Source organism: Lathamus discolor, chromosome 3 (genome assembly GCF_037157495.1).
Source record: "Lathamus discolor isolate bLatDis1 chromosome 3, bLatDis1.hap1, whole genome shotgun sequence".
Classification (NCBI taxonomy): Eukaryota; Metazoa; Chordata; class Aves; order Psittaciformes; family Psittacidae; genus Lathamus; species Lathamus discolor.
Window position 1 is genome coordinate 95,906,078 of NC_088886.1, and position 22,486 is coordinate 95,928,563.

The 22,486-nt window shown below is 38.3% G+C and overlaps 1 protein-coding gene across 4 annotated transcripts in view; it reads right to left on the reverse strand.

Annotated features, from left to right (window-relative positions):
- The window catches only part of DLG5 (discs large MAGUK scaffold protein 5), a 114,649-nt gene that overhangs the window by 70,026 nt on the left and 22,137 nt on the right, over window positions 1–22,486 (reverse strand). For 3 of the 4 annotated variants that reach the window (XM_065670702.1, XM_065670703.1, XM_065670701.1), the window contains exon 2: window positions 3,723–3,791. In XM_065670702.1, coding sequence (XP_065526774.1) covers window positions 3,723–3,791 — 69 coding nt within the window. Of the gene's footprint in view, window positions 1–3,722; window positions 3,792–4,368; window positions 4,415–22,486 lie in introns of those variants that run through there. The other variant, XM_065670704.1, reaches the window with a different exon arrangement.

Sequence of the window (22,486 nt, forward strand, 5' to 3'; positions counted from 1 at the left end):
CATTACTCAAGAGCAAAGAGAAAGGAAATACAGAGAGCGCATGACGATTTAATGAGCATTTGTTTTCCTTTGGAGGGAAGAAGGTGGAGCTGAAGGACAATGGTGGGATTACAGCAGTTTATATTGTACCTCTTTCGGAAATAACTGATTATTTGCCCTCAGTACCATCAAAGCTACCTATTTATCATACACAGCATGACTTTTATTAATACATGGGAAATGAAAAGGAAGAAAGCATTGGGGGAAGAAAGAAAATATTCCCATCTAAACCAATTTTGAATAGTGAGGAAAATACACAAGAAAAACCTAAAAGAGCAATAACTGTATTTTTATTTACATACAGACTCAGAAGAAAAAAAGCAGATACACCTATGGTCAAGACAGATAAACCTATGAAGTGGAGTTTCTTCTCCAAGGCTGCTACATAGCTAGGAAAACTGGCTTCCACTCAACTGCTTATCCTATCACATGCAGATGAGGCTGGAAGTTCATTCTTGTTGCATCCCTTACGCCCTGTGAGTCCATCTAAGCAAGGAAAGAGAAAAAAAGCTTGAATGACAATACCCAGGATAGACTAGCCCTAAACTCTCCTATGAGTCATGTTACACAAGTTACATCACTCCTTGTTCTCTTCTTATATTAGGACTATGACATTACTGAAGACTGAGATAACCCCAGCATATCCAGTTGTTCCTGTACAGAAGCTGCTTCATAACTGTTCATCCATGCCACTGTTCTCCACGCTTGCTGCCCTCTTCTCTTTCAATGAGAGAATCAGAACTACAAATACTGGGGCACACCATAGGTTAAGACAATGTTAAAATTATGTTCTCTCACCTTTCCCTCTGTCTTTCCAAATCCTAACACCATGTTTTATTTATTTGACTGAGATTGAGCCCATATTTCCTTAGAACTACATTTTAAAAAACAGTTGCCTTTGTACTATTCAACGCTTAGTTCTTAGACCAGGGTCTGGACAAAAAGCACACTTACATTCATCAGCTTCATAAATTAACTCAGAAACCAGGATAGCTTAGGTCATATACAGTCATTTCAATTTAACAACATCCTGGCTTACTTGGAAGCATTTCAGAAAAAGCTCATTTATTTAACAATGCAGGTAGCAGAAGTCATCTCCAACAGCAGCTAGGGTGATTAAGGTTCGGAATATGAAGCACATGAACATACCCATCTCTAGTTACTTCTGTGACCAAAGTCCAAAGACTCCATAGTTTATACAAATGAAAGACTGTATTATCTATCTCTCCTAATTAGAAGATGCTAAGATTCACTTTTTGCTTCTTTATCTGGGCTTAATTAGTGGCCCCAATACCTTTCTCATTTCTTCTGAAAGGTCAAATGTGCGTAATGCGAACCTGAGCTACTTGACAAACAAAGGCAAGGTAAACCAGAAATAAAAATGTGTTAAATATTAATGAAAAACAGTGTTTAGAACTCAGGAATAATAAAATAGATCCCTTATCTGGCCCATGCGGAAGGTCTGTGTGAGTGGGGAAATGAAAGTATTCCTTTATATATATGTGTACATAGAAATATCAATGTCAAACTCAACATATTCCAAAGCTTACAATGCCTCCAAATCATGAGCTGTTTTTTTTTTTTCACTGATACATTCATTTCACAGGCTAAATTTGCCATTTCCACTGCACAGAATTACCCTTGTGAAAATGCATTCCAATGAGATGGGGATGGAGCAGGGGCAAGATGCATGCGAAATTCCTGAAACGCTATAGCAACTCAGTATTTGTTGGGATTCCATTCAAAGAAGTCATACGAAGCCTTCGGGGAGCTGGCATGCAAACAGTTTCAGTTATGATGGTTTGTCATTCAACAAAATCAGACAGCATTAAAATAATCTGACTGCAACTTTGAAGTGACTTGCAAACATGTCTATTAGGATATGTTCATTATTAGGCCAAGAAATTTTGTTGTTGATACTAGATCCAATTAAAAATATTATCTCTTGCAAAACAAGATGTGAGGGAGAGAAAACTGTCAGGGGAAAAAAATTATATTCATTAATAACAAATTTATAACCAGACTATAAAACAAACATGTCAACTCCAAACAAAGAATTCCTCTGGCTGTTAATGTATTAAATATTAAATACCTAACTCACTTTAATCATCAATAAAACAAAACTATGGAGAATACTAGATTGCAAGTTTTGTTTAATAGCTGATCACTTTTTAGGTTATAAATAACTTTGATCTACACTGAAGACATAAACACTTCCAAGGACAGCCCTTCAGGTAAAATACACAGATCAGAATTCAATATGCACTTCAGCATTTTAAAACACGAACAGAACATTGTTTAGAAAAAATTCAGTTCTGACTCATCTGTAATGTTGGGAATAATGGATGTCTCGGAAGTAACATACCAAATTCTCAATAAAAGTGTTCAGAAAGAGGGATCCCGCACTTGCATAAGGCACTATGCTACAAGAAATCAATACAATAGAGGCCATGTATCTATAGCTTGCAAGTGGTCACTGTTAAAGCAGAATTCCTCTTTGTGATGTCAAACACTAGCTGTTCATCTACCTACCTCTACTTAGAAAATTATAAAAGGTCAGGCATAATGCATTCAAAAAGTTAGAAACACTGGGAAGGGGGAGGGGAGGATATGGGGTGTTAAGCGTACCTTTCCTTTTTAAAATAAGTAACATGGAACTTGAAAGGACCACCTAGATCATCTCCTGCCTCAGCTATCACTTCATCCAATTATTCCACAAACTTACTGGATTTCATCTTGGAACAACTTCCTTCTTTGGAAGGTTACTTTTTGAGTCTGACTGTCCTAAAAATTTAGGACCTTTTTTCTTCCTATTACCAGCCCCAATTTATTCATAGCAAATTAAACCATACTCTTCCTTCAGGTAATAGCATACAACCGTGATCTTGATAAAAATCAAGCTAACATGTCACAGCTTCCCATATTTCCAGCAAATAGTTCAGTCAATCCTAAAATCTTGTTCCTGCATGCTGGAGTTAAAAGTTCAACTCTATGACTGCAACAGATGTCTACCCACATCCTTAGATAACTGACTTGCCTGGTGCTGTCAGGGAAGTCTACAGATGCCTGACGCAACACTGGAACTTTAAATATGCAAGAGCCTACATACCCAAGTATCCAAGGCAAATTACTTTTACATGGATTCCACAGTAGAAGTTAATTAAATGGTTAAGTAAATTAAATGTTTAACTACGGAAGAGAAAAGCTGATAGCTAATGCAGCTTATTCTTAGAGGTGTTTTGTCCACGTTTCTTTTACTTTCAGTTTTTGTTAGAGTATTTTGTCTTTCACAATGACTTTAAAAACAGAAAAGATAGAACAATTCACTGCATGCAGTGGAAAAAAAAGGGTTGAAGCTTGCAGGAACGTCCTAAAGTTTAAAGTTTAAAAGGCTATGACCTTAGCTAGTAATATTTTTAATTTCTATGATGTTTTTGACTCTGACTACTATTTTCACATCTGTAACGGATTTTATTGGCAACAACTACGTACATCCATGAAACGGGTTAACTAGCACCACACAAAATGGGTACTCTTTCCCGATGAAGACGCATGGTTACACCTTATACCTTAACTTCTTTTATTTTATGACCAGAATCTGTTTAACGCAGCCTTAAAATCTGGTTCTCCCAGCTACGAAAAGACACACTCATGAATTAATCAAAGATTAATACTTTACTCACCAATGCTGCTCAGAGAACTGCTGCTTTCAGAATCAGAAGGCATTATGGACAGCACACTGTAAGTTGACCCTAAAATTAGAAAAATAAAGACTTTATTATTTTTCCCTCTCCCAAAAACAAGCTAACAATTTATTTTCCTGATATTACAAACACACTAAATTAGAGAGAACACACGTCACTAATGCACAAAAATCTAGTAGAAAAAGTATAATTTGCAAATTAACATTGCACTGTGTGCTAACTAGGAAATAATTTTGGATGAAATGCTAAAAACGAGTTCAGGAAAATACTGAAATAATACAATGGTTATTTCAGATACACTAAGAAGATTATGAGTAATACCTGTGACAGTAGTCAGAATCTGTTTATTTGTTTATCTCATAACATGTATCAGCTCCTATTTCATTCTGTAACTGATTAGTATTCTTATCCTAAAACTTCCTTCAGACTTAGAAATTTCACTTCATTACTGAAAAAAATTTGCTTCCATCCATTTTCAACTTCCAGCATCCGACCTTAAAAGAAAGGACCTACAAAGCTATCTGCCATTACTAACAATAGCAAATTTTTTTTACATATTAATAAATCAATAGACAGAGGCGCCTTTTATTTTAGTTATTTTAGAAGTATGCTAGATATAACTCACCAGAAGAACTAGAAAAACAGGTCCTACTTCAAAACATTGCAAACTACAGAGCTCCACCATCCCTCACAACTAGGAAAAAAAAACACAGTAAAGAAAGGGAGTGATTATGTGCAAAACTGATTTGGAATCCGGTCTGTTTTCAGCACTAGCAAGGATGTGAAGTCTGTCTTCAGAGAAGCTCAAAAACTGTTTCAATAGTATCAGGAGTTGCCTTTCCTATAGTTCTCCTTCTTATGTTTCAATATTTGTTTCCTAAAGTCTCTTTGAAATAAAGAAATGAAAGCTGAAAAGCAGCATAAGATTGAGTGAATTGATCCTATTGATCAGTTAAATTGACCAGTTAAAGGACAGAATGCAAAATAAGAAAATGTCCTATAGCTCACCTCCTCTGCTGCTTACCAGAAAAGACATGACATCTGTAATGACCATGGTGATAGATGAAGGAAAGACAACATGTGGCAAAGTAAATTTACTAACAACACAGGCTGTAACAGCAAAGTGAATCAAAAAAAAAAAGAAACACACTTGGGGTCCCATCTTCTACTAGTAAAAGTGCCATGGCCCCAGCTTTAATGGGGTGTTTATTTATCCTGGCGAAGAATAAGGGTCCCACATTTGATAAAAGGAGTTATGTCTAGGCAAAACCAAACTTCAACAAGTATTTGAAAATAAGGAAAACGCCCTTCAAGCAAATTCGCTGGTTTTATCAGCAGACAGACATAGCAGAAAGTACCAAACAGGAACTGGATGTTGAAGTATACTGTTCAACCAGCAAATTCCCTGTGAAAAATTGTTCAAAATATATTGGTTACAAATAATTCTAATTATTGTATCTGATGTAAGTTTTTTGTTTTGTTCTGATTTTTAATAATACATACAATAAGCATGTCACTGACACACTGGATTCAAGAAAAAAAGATCTACTGTGAAGCAAACTTCATCAATGGAAACATGACTCCCCAGCAATGTTCTTAAACATTAGCTTAGATTTGTAAACACGAGATCGGGTAGGCACAGCATGCTATCACAAGAAAACATACAACTGTAAAGAGAGGAGGAATCATCTGACCCACTCATAATTCCTTACTTTTACAAATAAAACATAATAAGCATAAGGATAAGATCATCTAGTAGCATTTGTCTGGCTTCCAAGGCTGTTTGTGGATATGTTTGGGTTTGGTCTGTTTTCAAACTAACAGGATGTGATTCCATTATCTGTAACACATGCCACCTTTGTCATCAGAAGCAGCATCAATAAACATCAGAATCAATAATCAGAGGACTCTACACAGCTCCCACAGTATTAACATTCATCTTTAGGTACTAAACTGATAGACATCCATGGAATTCAACTCAGGCTAAAGCAGCATCATACTTTACATATCCTGCTCGATCAAACTAGCAATACTTAAAAATGCTCCAAGACAGCATTTCCCCACTCTGTAAGATGACTCCTTACATAAATGAAAAAGGAAGGAAAAAGGCACAAGCTAGTTTCTATAACCAAAGGCAGTAGAACACCCTGTTCATTCACGAGCTACACAACCACGGTATTTTAATAAACCTGTTGTAAAACCACCACCCCCCCTTGCTAAGAAATCTTCCACTTTATCTCAAATTTTTAAAACTTGCTGACAAGATTACTGAGCAATCTTGTCAAATTGTACAAAAAAAGACAGTAATAAAAACCAGAACATAAAACCCAAGGGGAAGCCATGACTACTTTTTCAGGTTAATGTTTTAAGTGTTTCACACCTAAGGGTTCACGTCTTTCAACATACTTTCACAAATATTTGTCTTTCATTATTTTGTACTAGTACTCACCTTGCATGCCAAAGACCCCGGGTTTAAAAACCTGCTACATTTGATTTCAATTCATTGACTTGTAAAAATTGCTGACATACATTTTAAGTTCAAAATTAAAACCTGAAATTACATTACAGAATCTATGATTCTATAAATTCTGAGAAACACAGTAGATACTACTTATACTTAATTTAAAAAGAAGTGACCTGGGTTTTTTTTTTTTTTTTTATAGATACACACTTTTACACAGAGGAAAAAGAGCATAAGCATCCTATCTTTGCATTGCAGACTTGCTTTTGGGGCATTTTTTTGTTCATCCTGATTTAAACTTTGGATCAGTTCCTGGTTGTATTAAACAGCTTTGGCAGAGCAGAGGGATTTAGAACCTGCTACACTATATATTTCAGAATCTTAAGAATCCCATTTCCTTCTACTTTCAACAATTAGAGCAAGTCAAATTTCCTTAAGTTACTACTGTATTTATTAGTCAGATGACAGGAAGGCCACTTAAAACCTCACAGATTAAGGAAAGGTACTAGCTGCTTAACCATGGAAGCCACCTCCAGGGACAGCAGAGGAACTGGATTCTAGTTTGCTCCATCTTTCACACAGCGTCCACAGAGACAGTGATATTTATTTTCCTTTTTAAGACAGACAACGACAGGGATTGAAGGGGGTTGAGATAAGAGTTACATATCATCTAAGAAGACATCAACTGTCTAACCACACAATTTCCTCATCAGCAATACCAAATCCAGATTGATGGAATTAAATTATTAGCACAAAATTAAAACAGAACATTTCCCTCATCTGTCTTTCTAACCTTTGCATTGTGAAACACCTCGTAACACTGGGTATCACCTGTACTTCAAGGAGAGACTAAAAGAGAAAAGCCGGTTAATCTCAATGTAAAGTCTCCAAAACAAGCTTGTATTTGGTACCTTCTGTAAGAAAGCAGCACAAAGAGCCAAGTAAAATATCTTCTAGGACTAAATGCTAAATTATTGAATGACTTCTGAGAAAAAACACATTGTGATCAAGTTTCATTATGTGGAGATAAGCTGAATGTCACGATCACCATGGCTACATATAATAACCTCATCCTCTTCCATACAAATACGTGTACGTATGCAGGCTCTGCTCATGGCTCCGAAGGAGTGTATTCAGTGGCAAAATAAGACACAGGAACTCGTCTTTCCAAAATTCATTGCACATATGCTTTCAATTCACAAATTTATTTTGGTTTTCCCCAAAATGCATATTTTACTCTCAAATATTTAAAAATAAAATAAAATTGTATCATTCAAGCAAAAGAAGGCTACTTCATTTTTCCAGTATTTGTTATAGTAACTAAATTACTTTGCAGAAATAAGAATAATTGCTCCTTCAGATACACACCTTCAGCACAGGGCCAAAGAGGTAGATACTTTGCACACTGAAAACGAACCTGTTTCAGTGTGTGAAGTACCAGGGCTTAATTCAGGGAGCATTAGTTTCATCTCACTAGGGGACTGCTCTGATCTTAGCTACACAGCTCTCAGCACATCACCTATCTTCAAGGGTTGTGTTAGGACCTGCAGTATGGCTGACTCCTAAACTAAGCCCATTTCCTAACTAGGACCATGTAGGTCATGCCTAGAAGGCATGACTCAGCCTAGAAGGAGCAATTGCCTGCACAAATTTTTTTCACTATACCTGTGCTTTTAAGGATGACATTAAATAACTCTCCATGCTCTCCTGCTGTGAATTTCCATTGCTGCTTAAATGCTGCTCTTCCTCCCACCTCCCTTCCCAGAGCAATGACTGCTAGCTGTTTCAACTTCTTTTCAGCAAACGGTTTTTCTGACAGAGGTCCAGCACACCGGATGAGAGGGCAGCATGACAAACATTTGTTTATCCATATCTCCATGCAAACTGACTTTGACATGACTCCTACTTGCTCTGGGGGAGCGAAAAAGTTTGATTAAAACTGGAAATGACCCAGGTTACAATTTTCCCATTGCCTTTACAATAAATAAAACTGCCCAAGGACCTTAAGATCACATGGATTTGCCATGCTCTATCTCAGAAGCTATTCTTTTCTTGGCAGCCTGTGCAGCCAGGTTTGTCAGAAACCATAAGACATAGTAATTTCTACCAAGTTGTGCTAAATTCTGACTTCATACAAAACCTTTAATTGGGTATTTGCTTCCATCCATGTCATATTTATTTCAGATGTTTCAGCCATTTAACCTTTAAGGATATATACTCTATATGAGTAACTCCAAGAACAAACGTACAAACTTCGCAGTAAAACAGTGTCATATCAGCAAAAACTTGCTGTCTCTTACTCTGCTGCTTTTAAACACGGCTTCATAACTATTCTGTACACCTACAGTTAATACTGTGCCCTGCAGCATAAACCCGTTTTACTTTAAGGACACATGAAAACCGAATTAACACTAAACATCTTTTTAAATAATCAAGCAGCTAAAAATTTAGAATTTTTATTTCCAAAATGCCTCAGTCTATAACAATCTCACAGAGATAGTGTCAAAAATTTTATTTTCCTTTTACCATGCAGAAAATGTTTTACAACATTTATATTATAAATTTATATATATTTATAAAATATTAATATATTAATATTAAAAGTGTGGGTTTGGAAAATATAGGTACTTTAGTGCTTAAGCCATCTTTAAATTCTAAGCAAGTAGGAATATATTCTTGTCATGGACAGAGAGCTTCACACATGAACAAGGACCTCAGCACCTTTCTCCATAACATTTAGTAAAAAACAGTACTGGTGACATAATTACAATAAGACTGATTTTGAATAAATATAACAATCTCTTTGCAGGATTAGATTCAGAAAAGTTAAGTAACCTGCTGGAGACCAGAGACATCAGTAAAGAAGACCTGAGGTCAGATGCTTAAGTTCCTAGCTGTCATTCATACACTGAAGTAACAGCATTTGATCTTCAGCTGTTAAAAATGCTAAACAAATACATGTGAAAACCTATTTTCTTAGCAACATCTGTTTAAAATAATTCAGAGTAGAATAAACCCACAGATTAATATTCCTAAATACAAATTCCTAAGTGTACCCTCTCTAGCAACTTCTACACTCATTGCTATAGATATTTATATTTATTTTTTCTTTAGCCAGAAAGCAATACAGTTAATTATACTGAAAGAATTTACAACCTATCTGTAAGAGAAATCTAAGTCACTGGCCTACTGTTGTGCATCTTGCTGCAACGTGAATTATGCAAGGAGGACGGCAGTGGTGCCTTCACTAAAAAAAGCAGAAAAGCACCAGAGAGAAAGGTAAGAGGAAAGGGCAAGAGATAAGAAAATGAGGTAGTTCATTTTTCTCAATAATCACTTTACCATTGGGATGCACTTGGTGCCGTCCACATACTTAATTGTGTGTTCTTGTTTATTATTTGTTCTTGTTTACTGCATTTTGAGCATTGGGTCAAATCATCCTCTTATCAAAAAGCAGCATAGAAAAGTTTAAGAAAATCTTTACAGATCTGAATTTGCATTTGATTCACAAAACACATGATGACAGTGCTTCAGTTGACAGCATTCAAACTATTTTGGCCACGGATACGATGATCTAATGCCTTAAAGAGGTGGGACAGAAGCAATTTTTAAGAGCCAAATTATCATGAAGTTCTATTAGCAGGATAGCACCTATTACCAACTAGAATGGGCAGCAAAGAGGTACAAAAACTTACAACTCCTTAAAAAAAAAAAAAAAAAAAAAAGAACAAACCCACACCCAAGTGTATCAGGTCAGCAAGAAATAATGCCCTTTGCTACCTTCCAATCCTTCACTTGTCTTTGTCATTTGTAAAATGACTACTTTAACTCTTGCATTCTGTGAAACCACATCAGAAGTGATTAAACATATCTGCTGGAGCAGAAGGACCAAAGATGCAATCATAATTACTGCTGCTATTTGCTTACTCAAAAAGTCCTGCAGCAATTCAGGTTCTGAACTAGAAACAACTGCTTTACTTTTGTCTTCTTGCTTTTTGACTGGCATGGCTGTTAACTCTACTTTAGTGAGTGCATTTTGTCCTGACACGTCATTTGTCTCCAACACTCCATTTCAGCCGAGGAGAACTGCAAAAACAAATGACCGTACCCTCCCCTTACAGCCCTGAATTTCCATTAGGTAGTGCAGCGAGATGGGTGATCATTTTTCCACAGTTATTTTAAGGCTAACAGCAACATACCTAGCTACTGTGAAAATATCGGCATGCAAACTTGTATTACTCAGGTTCTGGCAAAGGAACAACTTTCAGTTTATAACAGAATGCACAGACTGCCTTCACTGCTGACTTTCTTACAAGAGAAAGGCATACTCTTGTAGGCTGACACTCAAAAGGCAGAGAAAAGAATAAGTGGCTTCGGATTCTTTAACCTCAGCATTCAGTGAAGATAGGAAAAAGCTGCATTCAAAGCCAAGCCTTAGCAAAACTGCAATGCAGGTAGATGAAACAGATTATCACATATTTAGATCATATGGATTATAAAGCTCGTCCCCGTGTTATTATCAATACGGCACTGTCACCTTCTGTTCTACATGATGTGATATTACAGCTGACTACCTTTTCAAACAAATGCAGAAATAATTTTTATGAATTATTTTTAATATAGCTCCTTTAATAATGCCCCTTAACCTGGGAAAAGCTATTGTTTCATTGGTAAAATGCCCAGTGTATCCATTAATTTTTTCTCACTTCTGGCCATCAGGAACATTACATTTGTTTGCTGCATTATCTATGATAAGCCAGAGGGGAAAAAAAAAAAAAAAACCCAAAACATAACAGCACTTAAACAAGCTTCCTGCAATCTCAAACTCTTTCTCGCAAAGTTATCTTCTTAATCTACATTACTCACTAAATTACACATAAAATGATATAATTACTTTTGTTTATTAAGGTAGAGAGATGTAAATTTTCATTAAACCTCCCAGGTGACTAAAACGCCTTAGAGGATGTTCACCAATCCCTTTCCCTTTCCTAGAGGAAGAGAAATCTAGGGCCTAAATCCACTTAGCAGGCATATGCTCTGTCAGTACTCCATGTGCATGGTGTTCAGGAAAATGGCATTCTGACCATTCACTGGATATTCCAGGTATGGCTGAAAGGCCCAAGGCCTGTCCAGCGGGGCAGTCACCATCAAGCAGCAGGCCTTCATGGACACATATAATCTTTGTCCCTACAGTAATCAATGAGATGCCATCTCCAACAGATAGCAGCTACAGATTGTTCTTCCTTACATGCATGGCAGTAAGAGGCATTGGCACATCACCTATCTACCCCACCCAGGGAGCAGCTGTAAACTTCACTTCTTGTTCTCTGTATCCGTGCTCAATGTTTGTCCCAATTCTGCCTGCTCTTAACACCTAGCTTGGTCCTAGCTGCCTATTCATCAGCACTGTCCAAATAGATTGTGGTAACTGAGGCCTTTTGAGTTCTAAAAGTGTTCTAATCTGCCCTATATCTGAAGATACTGGTTTTGATCTGCCAGACATTTTAAAAATGTTGTTTTCAAGGCCTCTACTCAGTCTTTCTGGTCTATTTTCTGAGTTTTATTGCCTATTATAGTGGGGATAACAAGTTAAAACATCTTGGCACGTATGTTAAGGAGCTGTCCAAGTACATTTCTCTTGCTATGAATGGTCTCTGTCCACAGGAACTCACACTTCAAACCCACTGAACCTGACACCAACAACTACAGCTCTTCTAGGCTGTAAATGTATGGTATGTGAAGAGCTAGGCCAGGTAGCTTGATGCACTGCCACTGAAGAAGCTGAGATACAATCTGAACTCCTCCTAGGCCATGACTGAAGGGCGGTATTGCTCACTACTACTGGAGGTAAAAGCTGAATTGGGAAATATGATACTTTATCCAGAAAAGTCTACCCAAACCCCCTTTAATGCTGGGGTACAAAATATTTCAGAAATAGTATTCTGGAATACCTTAAAATCTCCTTACTAGCTTCTTTCAACCCCAGATAATAATATATTCGCTTCTATCTTTCCCATCATGCTAGCCAGTTCTTAAAGTCTGGAGAAAGACTTGTTGGTTGTCCATTTTGTTACACAGCCCTTCTTCCAGGGAAAGCTTACTTTGTAACATTATTTCTATATCTGGGGACAATTCTTTACACCAAGCTGTATATTCCAGAAGCTTTGCAAGTAATCTGACTGACATTTCTGGAGGATGACAATGTCTGCCATTTGCAACTAACCCTAGAAGATTCAAGTGAAAGGAAATTATGTTCATAAGAAAACCCACAAGCTAAGCAATCAAAAGAACGAAACTGTTGTAGGATGAAAGTGTTACATACTAGATCTCAACAAATGCATTCTCAATCAGCAACAGTTGCCTTACTAAATCTGCAATGGTGACAATTAAGAAATTTTAACATCATTTAGTTTGCACAGATATACATAGAAGTCTGTAGCATATTATTTCACCCAATAATTGTATAGTCAGGTAATATAAATGGCAAAATAAAATTTGAAAACTAGCATTTACTTCACAACTAAGTGCTATATTTAAAATTTAATTTAAATTTTGGAATGATATCAAAGTAACCACCTAATTATGTTTGTAAAGAGGCCACGCCATAAAAAAACCTACATGGAAGAACAAAGGGAAAAGCAACTACAGGTATTTAAAACCGCAGACATTCAAAAGGCTTGAAATCTACCAGGTAACAAGGAAAGCAAGCAGCAGCTCCTCAAGATTAGCCTCTTAGCGCACCCAGTCCTTTCATTAATTCCCTGTATCTTGCAATCAGGTATTTCCTCTGCAGGAGCAGCTGGGGGCACTCCTGGAACCATAGGGGACAAGAGCATCCATCACGTGCCTAACCAGAGCTTTTTCTTAGCAATCCAAACTTCACCCATAACAAACAAGCATTATGTTTCAAACTGTTTTTTAGGACAAGTCATCAAGAGCATACATGTAGCTATATCCATCCATAAACATAGTCTAAATATAAGAACTGATTGGCTTCAATGATAATGGTACGGTTAAAGCCACATAGCCTTCCTACTCTGCAGAGACTTTTAAACAAGGACAAAGTGGCTTAACACACTGTTAGCTTACCCTTGCACAGCAGCAGAACTAGGCACACAAGGAAGAAAGCATCTCAACACAAACACAACCACAATCACACCAAGGGGTTGTGCTGTTTACAGTTCAGGAAAAAAACAAAACAAAACAAACCAGACATGTTTAGGCCAGTCCTTTGTGACTCCAAGCAGACAAGTAACGTATCAAAGTCCAAAGGCTTTTTTCCCTCTCCCTGTACTATCTGCCTTATCTAAACTTGCCCACATACAATATAATCTTGTGAAGCTATCTTTTCAATTTCTACTGCCCTAGAATATTGACAGGAACCAAACTTCTTTTTGTAACAAGAAATAGAACAAAGTAGTTATAATAATCTTCTCAAAAAGCAGCCCCTGTTATGAGTCAAGAACTAAACCAGCAACTGACTGAAAAAGTTAAGGTTACATAGTATCTCCTTATATACTGTTCTCTATATGAAACGCTATAAATAATGAAATTATCAGCCTGTTATTTCTAGCCTGAATTGCCACTTTTCCTACAAATTACAAACCATATCACATCTACTGCTCATAAGTACTGCAAGAGATGTATCAACACAATAATTTCAACTTGAACTATGGGGGAGTCAATAACTCAATACACCTTTGAAATTCAAGTGGTGTTACGAGATTTGACTTCTTCAAACAATGCACCTCTAGGTAAAGTGATTCACTTGGCATGAACCACAGATTAATGCTCAAGAAACCTCCTTTCAACCTTGAAGGGAGATGCATACTCCCCAGCTAAGCCCTAAAAGATGAATTCTCCTTATGCTGCTTTTCATAGGGTGCTTCAATACCCAGACTCTAAGCAAGACCATTCAGGAAAAAGAACAGGGAGGGGGGGGAGGGACCCAAAAAGCATCCTGAGATGGTTTTACTAAGGTATGTCACAGAAAGGCTTTAAATCCAACTTTGTTGTTTTGTCACAATAGAAAAAACTACATGCACTTTCATACAGAACACAGCTCATATCCAAGCCTCTTTCTGTTTACACTAATGATTATTACTTGAAATGGTAATAGGAAAGAAGTATTTAAGCTAAACCACCAAATCTCAGATTTCCTGCCTCTTTGGCAGGTTTACTTTTTTTCCCCAACACTCTATTTGTGAAAGCAAAAGTAAAGAAGAATAAAACATATAGCTTCCCTGCCCCCCCCAAGTGGTGTAGGGCAGGAAACCCTGCTGCCAGCAGTAATTCCATATTAAATACATATATATTTATTCAGGTAAATCCCTTATAAAAGGTAAGTCCCTGTTACCTACAGACTTCAGGCTTGAGTTCTCTTCAGGACATCTGCAATTACATGAAGGTCATCAAAACTGTGAATCCTACCAGCACACAGCAAGTGCCACAGACAAAAGAAATGTTGAATCCACAACAAAGAGACTGAGACCCCTCTCTAAACCTGGACAAATTGAGGCTAATATTCTGGGTGCATCTAACCAGGATCTTTCTAGAAACATACAAGTTTTCACAAAGGTAATAACCCGACAAGTTCTGAAAGTTCCAAGCACTGATACGGCCTCAGAAAACAGGGTGGAGAAGGTAACAATATCAATTAAAATATATTTGAGCCATAGACTGTACTTTTTCAGAAGACAGAGATATAAAGAAGAAACCACACCTATGCCCTCATTTAAAAAACGCAATTAAGTATGTCCTTAAGTGCTCTGCTTTACTGAGTGATTATTCCAGAAGTCTATTACCTATGAACTATTTACAAAAATAATCCCCAGGGGTAACCTTCATGCCTCTTCTGGTTACAGCTGCACCACCCACAGGAATTTTTCATCCCTCACCAGAGTAAACCTTCAGCTGTGATGATGGCAGAAACAGGCTGATAACCACCTCCCCTTGCCAAAGTGTGTGTGAGCAGACTGCTCCCTGGCACACACAAGGAATAAGTTGCTTAAGCTTCCTAATGGCAACATAAGTAACTAAATACAACAAAAAGACATATTCCCCATGTACCAGGATGCTCATGCATACAAATGTTCACTCCACCTGGAGCTAAAAGCAGAGAATGCTGGAAAAAAAAAGAAAATAATCTGGAAGCAATTACGGCATGCGTTTTTCTTCCCCTCCTGTTTGCCCTTCTCTGCAGGACATGAATGCTGCTACTTTTCCTTCTTTCATGGACAGGGCAAGGAGAAGACAGCATCAGCTTCCACTGCGGCTCGACAAGAGTGGTGAGGCAGTCCTGCATAGTGCTTTGCAGCGCTGAAGGCGTTTGCCCTCTTAGCACAGGTATTCCTAGAGCCTTCCTCCTTCCTCCTTCTACCTTGAATTCCTTGATGACAGACCCTGTTTGGAAACTACATCTATTTCAGAGTCTAGAAAGACTTTTTTCCTACACAGAAAGAGTATCAATATGCTATATGGACTTTCTAGACTTTTTGAAGGTTATTATTTTGGGAGAAAGCAACTACTACAACTCTAGCAAGTGACAGAGTGGCTAATGGCTTTAAAAAATGGCTTAGCTATGACCTTCTAAGCCAAGCAAGCAACTGCAGCAAGCATACAAAGAATAAACGGGAACTTGAGGTACTATTGACAGTCGGGCAGCTCTTAGTAAGGGAGGATTTTTATAAGCCAAATATTCACCATAGGATCAATTATAAGGAGGAAAAAAACATCTGCAATACAGGCAGCAAATGGCATCAGCTCCATCAATTCTGGAAAAAGCTTTAAAGCTCACTGCACTGACGATATATCTACAAAAGACTCAAATCACACTCTTATCACGAAGCGGTAGCATTAGCATTACATGACAGTACATATTCAGCTTAATGGAGTGCAGCAGACATCCATGAGTGTGCAGAAGAGACACAGGCTAAAGATTCAGCAAATGCACTAGATGTCTAGCATGCTACTCCAAATGCAAATACAATGCCCTAGTCCACGAAGTGACAGGAGAGAAGACAAAATAATCAAGACTACAACACTCAAGAAGTAGAACACGGCATATTGAACAGCACAAGCGAGGGCTGTTGAGGAAAGAGTGGCCTCCCACCTGAGAAGGGTGACTATGCCAATACAAGTCAAGACCTGTCCTGCTTGGAAAGTCACCTGCCTGTCAGAGTTGTGATTTTCCCTTAACTTTCTCTCATCTAAAACTGGGAGTAGAAGAGCATATGAGAATGCTGCCTCCCCATCAGCTCCACTTCTCAGGCATGAAGGCTGAGTGAGGACAACTTTAACATTCAGGTTCAGCCACTCGTGCCAGCAGAGATGTGCCTTAAATAAGCATGCCAGGTGTTCCAGAGAAGCAGACAGACTGTGTAACACTTTGCAACCTCCTCATTTAACCATGTAAACATCCACATTTTACTCTTCCCACATCAGCAACAGAAGAGGCAGTAAAAATTGTGCCTCTGTATGTAGCCTTGACACTGGCTTTGTTGTGCAGGCTTAATGGCAGGCTTTCACACCTCTTCACCACTTCCAGACTCCGGTGAGTAAGTCTTCCTCCTTGAGCACGTTCTGAAGATACCACAGATGTTCCTAAAGGAGATGGTGTTACCAAGAGCAGCTGCCATCAAGATCAAATGTTTCATCTTATGTCCCATTTCAGGAGTAGCCATAAGAGCAAAAGTGAGGTCAAAGTTGTGCAGGGGACAGAAAAAGCATCAGAACAGCGACGGATTTAAAACAAAAACAAAAAAAAGGGGGGCAGAGCGTGGAGAAGACACATCACATCCACTCGCATGGATGTGATGCATGTTTTCCTCGCACATACATGTCTTTCAGTATGAAACACTGACATACAGTTAAGCATTGATTAAACTATAATCAAAACCATGCAATTCTTGTACAGTCAGAAAAGGCTTTCCCTCAAATAAAACCAGAAGACCAAAACTGAGATGAACAAGCATGCTACTGTACCCATAACCACCAAATGTTTGCAGCACTTTACAATAAAGACAAAATTCAACTGTGCTCTAATATGAAAAGTGCTTATCAAATGACTGTATAAACAAAGGTTGAGATGGATCACTGTTTAGAAGCTCAAGATTAAAATCTACTGTCACAAATTACAGCAATCTTTGATACTGCAACTCTTTTTTATAAAAGATTTTCAGCATTTTATTTATTGTTATATAGCACTGTATCATCTCTTGTCAGAGATATTCAAGATACTTAAATTACAACCAACCAGGTTAGATTCAATTACAATTTTGCCACATCCATCTGTTCTTATGTTGCTGTGGAATTTTAATGTTAAGAAGACATGAGTTAAAAAAAAAAAAAAAAAAAAAGGACATTTAATTGCATAAACTGAAATATGGGAAATGGACCTCAAATCAACAGCTCTGTCTCTTCTAATCATGCTTAATCATGCTATAAACCACAAGTTCCTCAAGCAAAATACTGCATCTTCTCTCTGCTTTGGTAGCATCTTCCAAAACCTGGTATTTTTAATACATTAGAAGGTTTGTCAGAAACAAGAGTGAAGACTAGTTTTGATCTATTAGAAAGTGGTTCACATTTCAAAATGCACAATGCAACAAATCCAAAAAGGGTTTTAATTTGTATGAAAACATATAACCATCTCTTTTCTTTCGTAAATAACATCAAGGGAAAACTTCAGAGAAAAATTTAAATTCTTTGACTGAAAAGAAGGCTGATAGCATGTAGCTCCTTTTATCGTGGCTTTCCCTTCCTATGCTATACTTTATCCTGCTGGGAAAACTAATCCTGCAACTTTTCACTTGAAGGGCTGAATTTGCTTTATAATTAGTGATGCTTATGCTAATTCTGTTTTCCTTAAAATGGAGAAACTTCCATAAATATTTAATAAAATCAGCACTTAAATGCAAAGAAAGGAGCTAATTGGGAAAGAAAAAAAAAAAAAAAAAAACCACTTGTTTCCAACCAGAGGAAATATTTAAGTACTTACAGACCATACAAACGGGTCCAGCCCTTTTTGTTCAAGGACAAATTCAGACCTTCATGGTACTATCCTCAGTATAAGGATAATGAGATAAACCAGCAAAATTTAATCCAGAAAGCACTCTTTATTTTTTAGCACATTCTCTGTATCTAGCAATGTATCATGGACAGGTGTGAGTTTGGAAGTTGGTCATATTAATTTATAAGTTTCATAAAGTATGCTCTTCTCCATTCCCTAGATAAATTATCAGAGGGAAGGAACTCAATCCACAAATGTAAATTAACACTTGGGAAAACAAACAAAACCCCACACAAATCCTCTCCACCCACCCGAGTTGCATATCACAGTCCCCTGTCCTAAAAACAAGTAAAAGCATCAGTTGATATGCTGGAGGGAAGGAATGCCATCCAGAGGGACCATGACATACTTGTGAGGTGGGCTGATGCCAACCTTATGAAGTTCAACCATGACAAGTGCAAGGTCCTACACCTGGGTTGGAGCAATCCCAGGCACAGCTACAGGTTGGGCAGAGAAGAGATTCAGAGTGGCCCTGCAGAGAAGGACTTGGGGGTGTTGGTCGATGAGAAAATGAACATGAGCTGGCTTCAGTGTGCGCTCGCAGCCCAGAAAGCAAACTGTATCCTGGGCTGCATCAAAAAGAACGTGACCAGCAGGCCAAAGGAGGTGATCCTGCCCCTCTACTCTGCTCACGAGACCTCACTTGGAGTATTGTGTGCAATTCTGGTGTCCTCAACATAAAAAGGACATAGAACTGCTGGAACAAGTCCAGAGGAGGGCCATGAGGATGATCACGGGACTGGAGCACCTCCTGTATGAAGACAGGCTGAGAAAGTTGGGGCTGTTCAGCCTGGAGAAGAGAAGGCTGCGTGGAGACCTCATAGCAGCCTTCCAGTATCTGAAAGGGGCCTACAGGGATGCTAAGGATGGACTCTTCGTGAGGGACTGTAGTGACAGGACAAGGGGTAACAGGTTCAAACTTAAACAGGGGAAGTTTAGATGGGAAATAAGGAAGAAATTCTTTACTGTAAGGGTGGTGAGGCACTGGAATGGGTTGCCCAGGGAGGTTGTGAATGCTCCATCCCTGGTGGTGTTCAAGGCCAGGTTGGACAGAGCCTTGGGCGACATGGTTTAGTGTGAGGTGTCCCTGCCCACAGCAGGGGGACTGGAACTAGATGATCTTAAGGTCCTTTCCAACCCTAACTATTCCATGATTCTATGATTCTATCAGAGTCCTACAATACAATAAATGATACAATACAATTGTTACCTTCAGGTAGCTTATTAGGAGAAAGAAGAGCGTAAATTAAGTGAGAGTTGCTAATTTCACCACCCTGCCTTTGCAGACTCCCTGTGCTACCCAACCTCTTTACCGAAGCTGGACTTGCCACCAGCTCCACACATATTACACAGGAGCTGATTGTTCAGTCTTTTCAACTATCCAAGATAAAGTGAGCAGAAGCATCCTCCCAGGCATACAGGAGAGGCTCTACAATTCAAAACCGAGCTCAAGTTGTGCCCAAAAAGATCTGGAACCTGTTTCATTTTAAAAACATCAGAAGTTTCCCTATCGAAAAGCACAGCCTCAAGTGCTTTTTGGTGAGGACATCCAGAAGCAAGTATGATGTGGAAACGGAAGCCATCAGGAAGGTTCTGAAAAATTAAGTCTTGGGTATCTGCACTACTGTGGCCCTTCGGGTATGTGAGCAACATCGCCGTACTAGAAACATTTATTAGGGAACTATGTTTTATTAAACAAGACAAAAAAGGTGTCCTGTCTAGTTACAGCACTTAGCTCCCTCCTGCTACTTTTATGCTGAACACCATAAGCATTCCTAAAAGTGAAAATAGTAACCACTACTATTAATGGCATCATGTTTGGACACAGTAGATCGGCATCATTTTGTTTTCAAGAGGAGAGGATTCAAGTCACAACTTATAAGCTTTCAAAATGGAATCTCCTTTGCTCCTCAGCTCAACATAAAAAGGGAAAATATTTGCACAGATGAAATTATCATCCACTGATATGTGCCTGCATGGCAACTAAGTGCCCTGTGGGCAACGAGGTTCAGAAATCATCAGAAATATGTTGACAGATTTGGACTTGGGCTGATTTCTCGCACATAAGTAATCACACATTAATCGCCTCCACAAAGTAACAGCAAATATAAATAAGAGCAACATACAGCGAGTAAGTAGAAGTGATAATGGGCAAATAAAGAGCACAGAAGACTCAACATTTCAAAGAAATGCTGTAGATAAACATTCAAATAGAAAGACTATAGATTAAACAACTGGGCCATCATGTTTTACTAGCACATTTAGAGAGGCACTGGAAGTTGCCCCTTTGAGTTCTTAGAAGTACAGTGGACCTTACAAAGCATTCCCCTCCCATCACATAGGGAAGAAAAACAATTAATGGCATTAGTAAAAACAGGGTAAGGAAATCCAGACTGGCATCAGCAAAGTTATTCTTGGTCCATTAGGATACTGGAAAACAATGGAAAGAGGCAACCACGCTCCTTATTCCCCCAGTATGAGAAAATCCTGTGACATGATAGGAAATTCTCACCTGTTGAGGGGCAACGTCAATGTCAACACATTCTTTAATGTTGTGCTCCTTATGCCAAACTTCCAGGGCACTTGAAGGAGCCTTTTGTGTCGCTGTGACTAGAAGGTATAAACACAGATAGCCTCAACTGTTGTGAACTTTGTGCAAGGAAGGAGAGTAGGAGGGATAAGTGGGGAAGTTTTCTCAACCATGCACTCTGAACTGTGTTACAGTACAAGAGCTCTCCTGCCACTGTAACTGCTGATCTCATCATGACAGCTCAGCCTGAAACAGTTCTCAGTTTCACATATCCACAAGAAGAAGCAGGTACAGTACTAGAAAAATACAGAAAATATATCACGGACATGTAAGACAATAAATCTCTAAATGGGTGACATTTTTTCTGTGCATTTTGTTATTATGCTGACACATACTAAGTTAAAACTTAGACAGTAAAACACCAATTTGAAACCCAGAAATTAATGTTGGCGCATGGTCTTCATCCCACTAAAAAAAAAATTCGGCAACCTCAAAGCAAAAACTACCTGGATAGTACAGTCTACAATTACAATTTAGCATGCCTATACTTTTCACAGGTGTAGTCAAGCGACATCGAAGCTGTTACAGCATGTTTTAAGAGGAATAAGATGCATGAATCAGAAATCCTAAAGAACAAACCACAACTTTTGTTTTAAAATGTACTGCTGCTTCTGTGTTCAGCTGTGAATGGCAGGAAAGCTGTCAGCATAGCTTGTATACACACACAGAAAACTGGAATACAAAAGCCTGCTATTCTACCTAGACAGAAGCTCCTGTATGGCACTATTTTGGCTGTTAAAAAAGCAGGCCTAGGTAATTGAGCTTACTGTCTGAATAAAAATACTACAGATGAATGGGTGTAGCAAAAATTTTCTAAGGAGCACTGAGAGTGCTTTTAGACTGCTGGAGAAAGGGACGAAACTGAGAATCTGGAGGAACCTGAGCTACAGCTGAAGCCAAAGTTTGTTTGTCTTGATATTCCTGTCTGCTCAGACAGCAAATGGTGCCACCCAAGGGGGTGCAATTGAAATTTACTAGACTGAAAAACAGATGTATCTTTTAACATTTCATCTTTTACCAAATCCATGAACAGCATATACCAAACCATAGCAAAGGCTAAGTTTATCCTCCCTATAAGATGCACGTCTCACAATTTAAGTGCCATGTTGGTGAAGCAAATAGTAAAGGCAGGCATTCGTCACACTCTCCGAGGACTCTGTCCCTACCTTTGCCTGTGGACTGAAAAAGAAGTTGCTGACTGTTCAAATCTTAGTCTTCACAAAGAGGTGACTGTGGTCCCCATTCTACTTATTTTCCCTCAAAACAACCACAAGATTTCCTTATGACCTGCAGGAGGCATACTGCCATATCAGCAAAGCCCCAGCAGAAGACAACCTTCTGTGCACCACCTAACTCTTATTTTCATCCTCAGTAACTGTGTGTGTGTGTGTGTGTGTGTGTGTGTAATAGGAAGCTGATATATAGGGTTAAACACAATTTGTCTTTTCAAAACTTAGAACCATGTTAATTTATTGCTATTTGCTCATTCTGAAATCCTTTGTCACTACTGAAATATTACACTAACTACTGCAGAAGGACCTAGAATGGGTAGTATTTAGGTTTCATATCTTCATTAAATAATGCTTAAACATAATCTCCATATGAAGGTCCTGCAGTGCTAT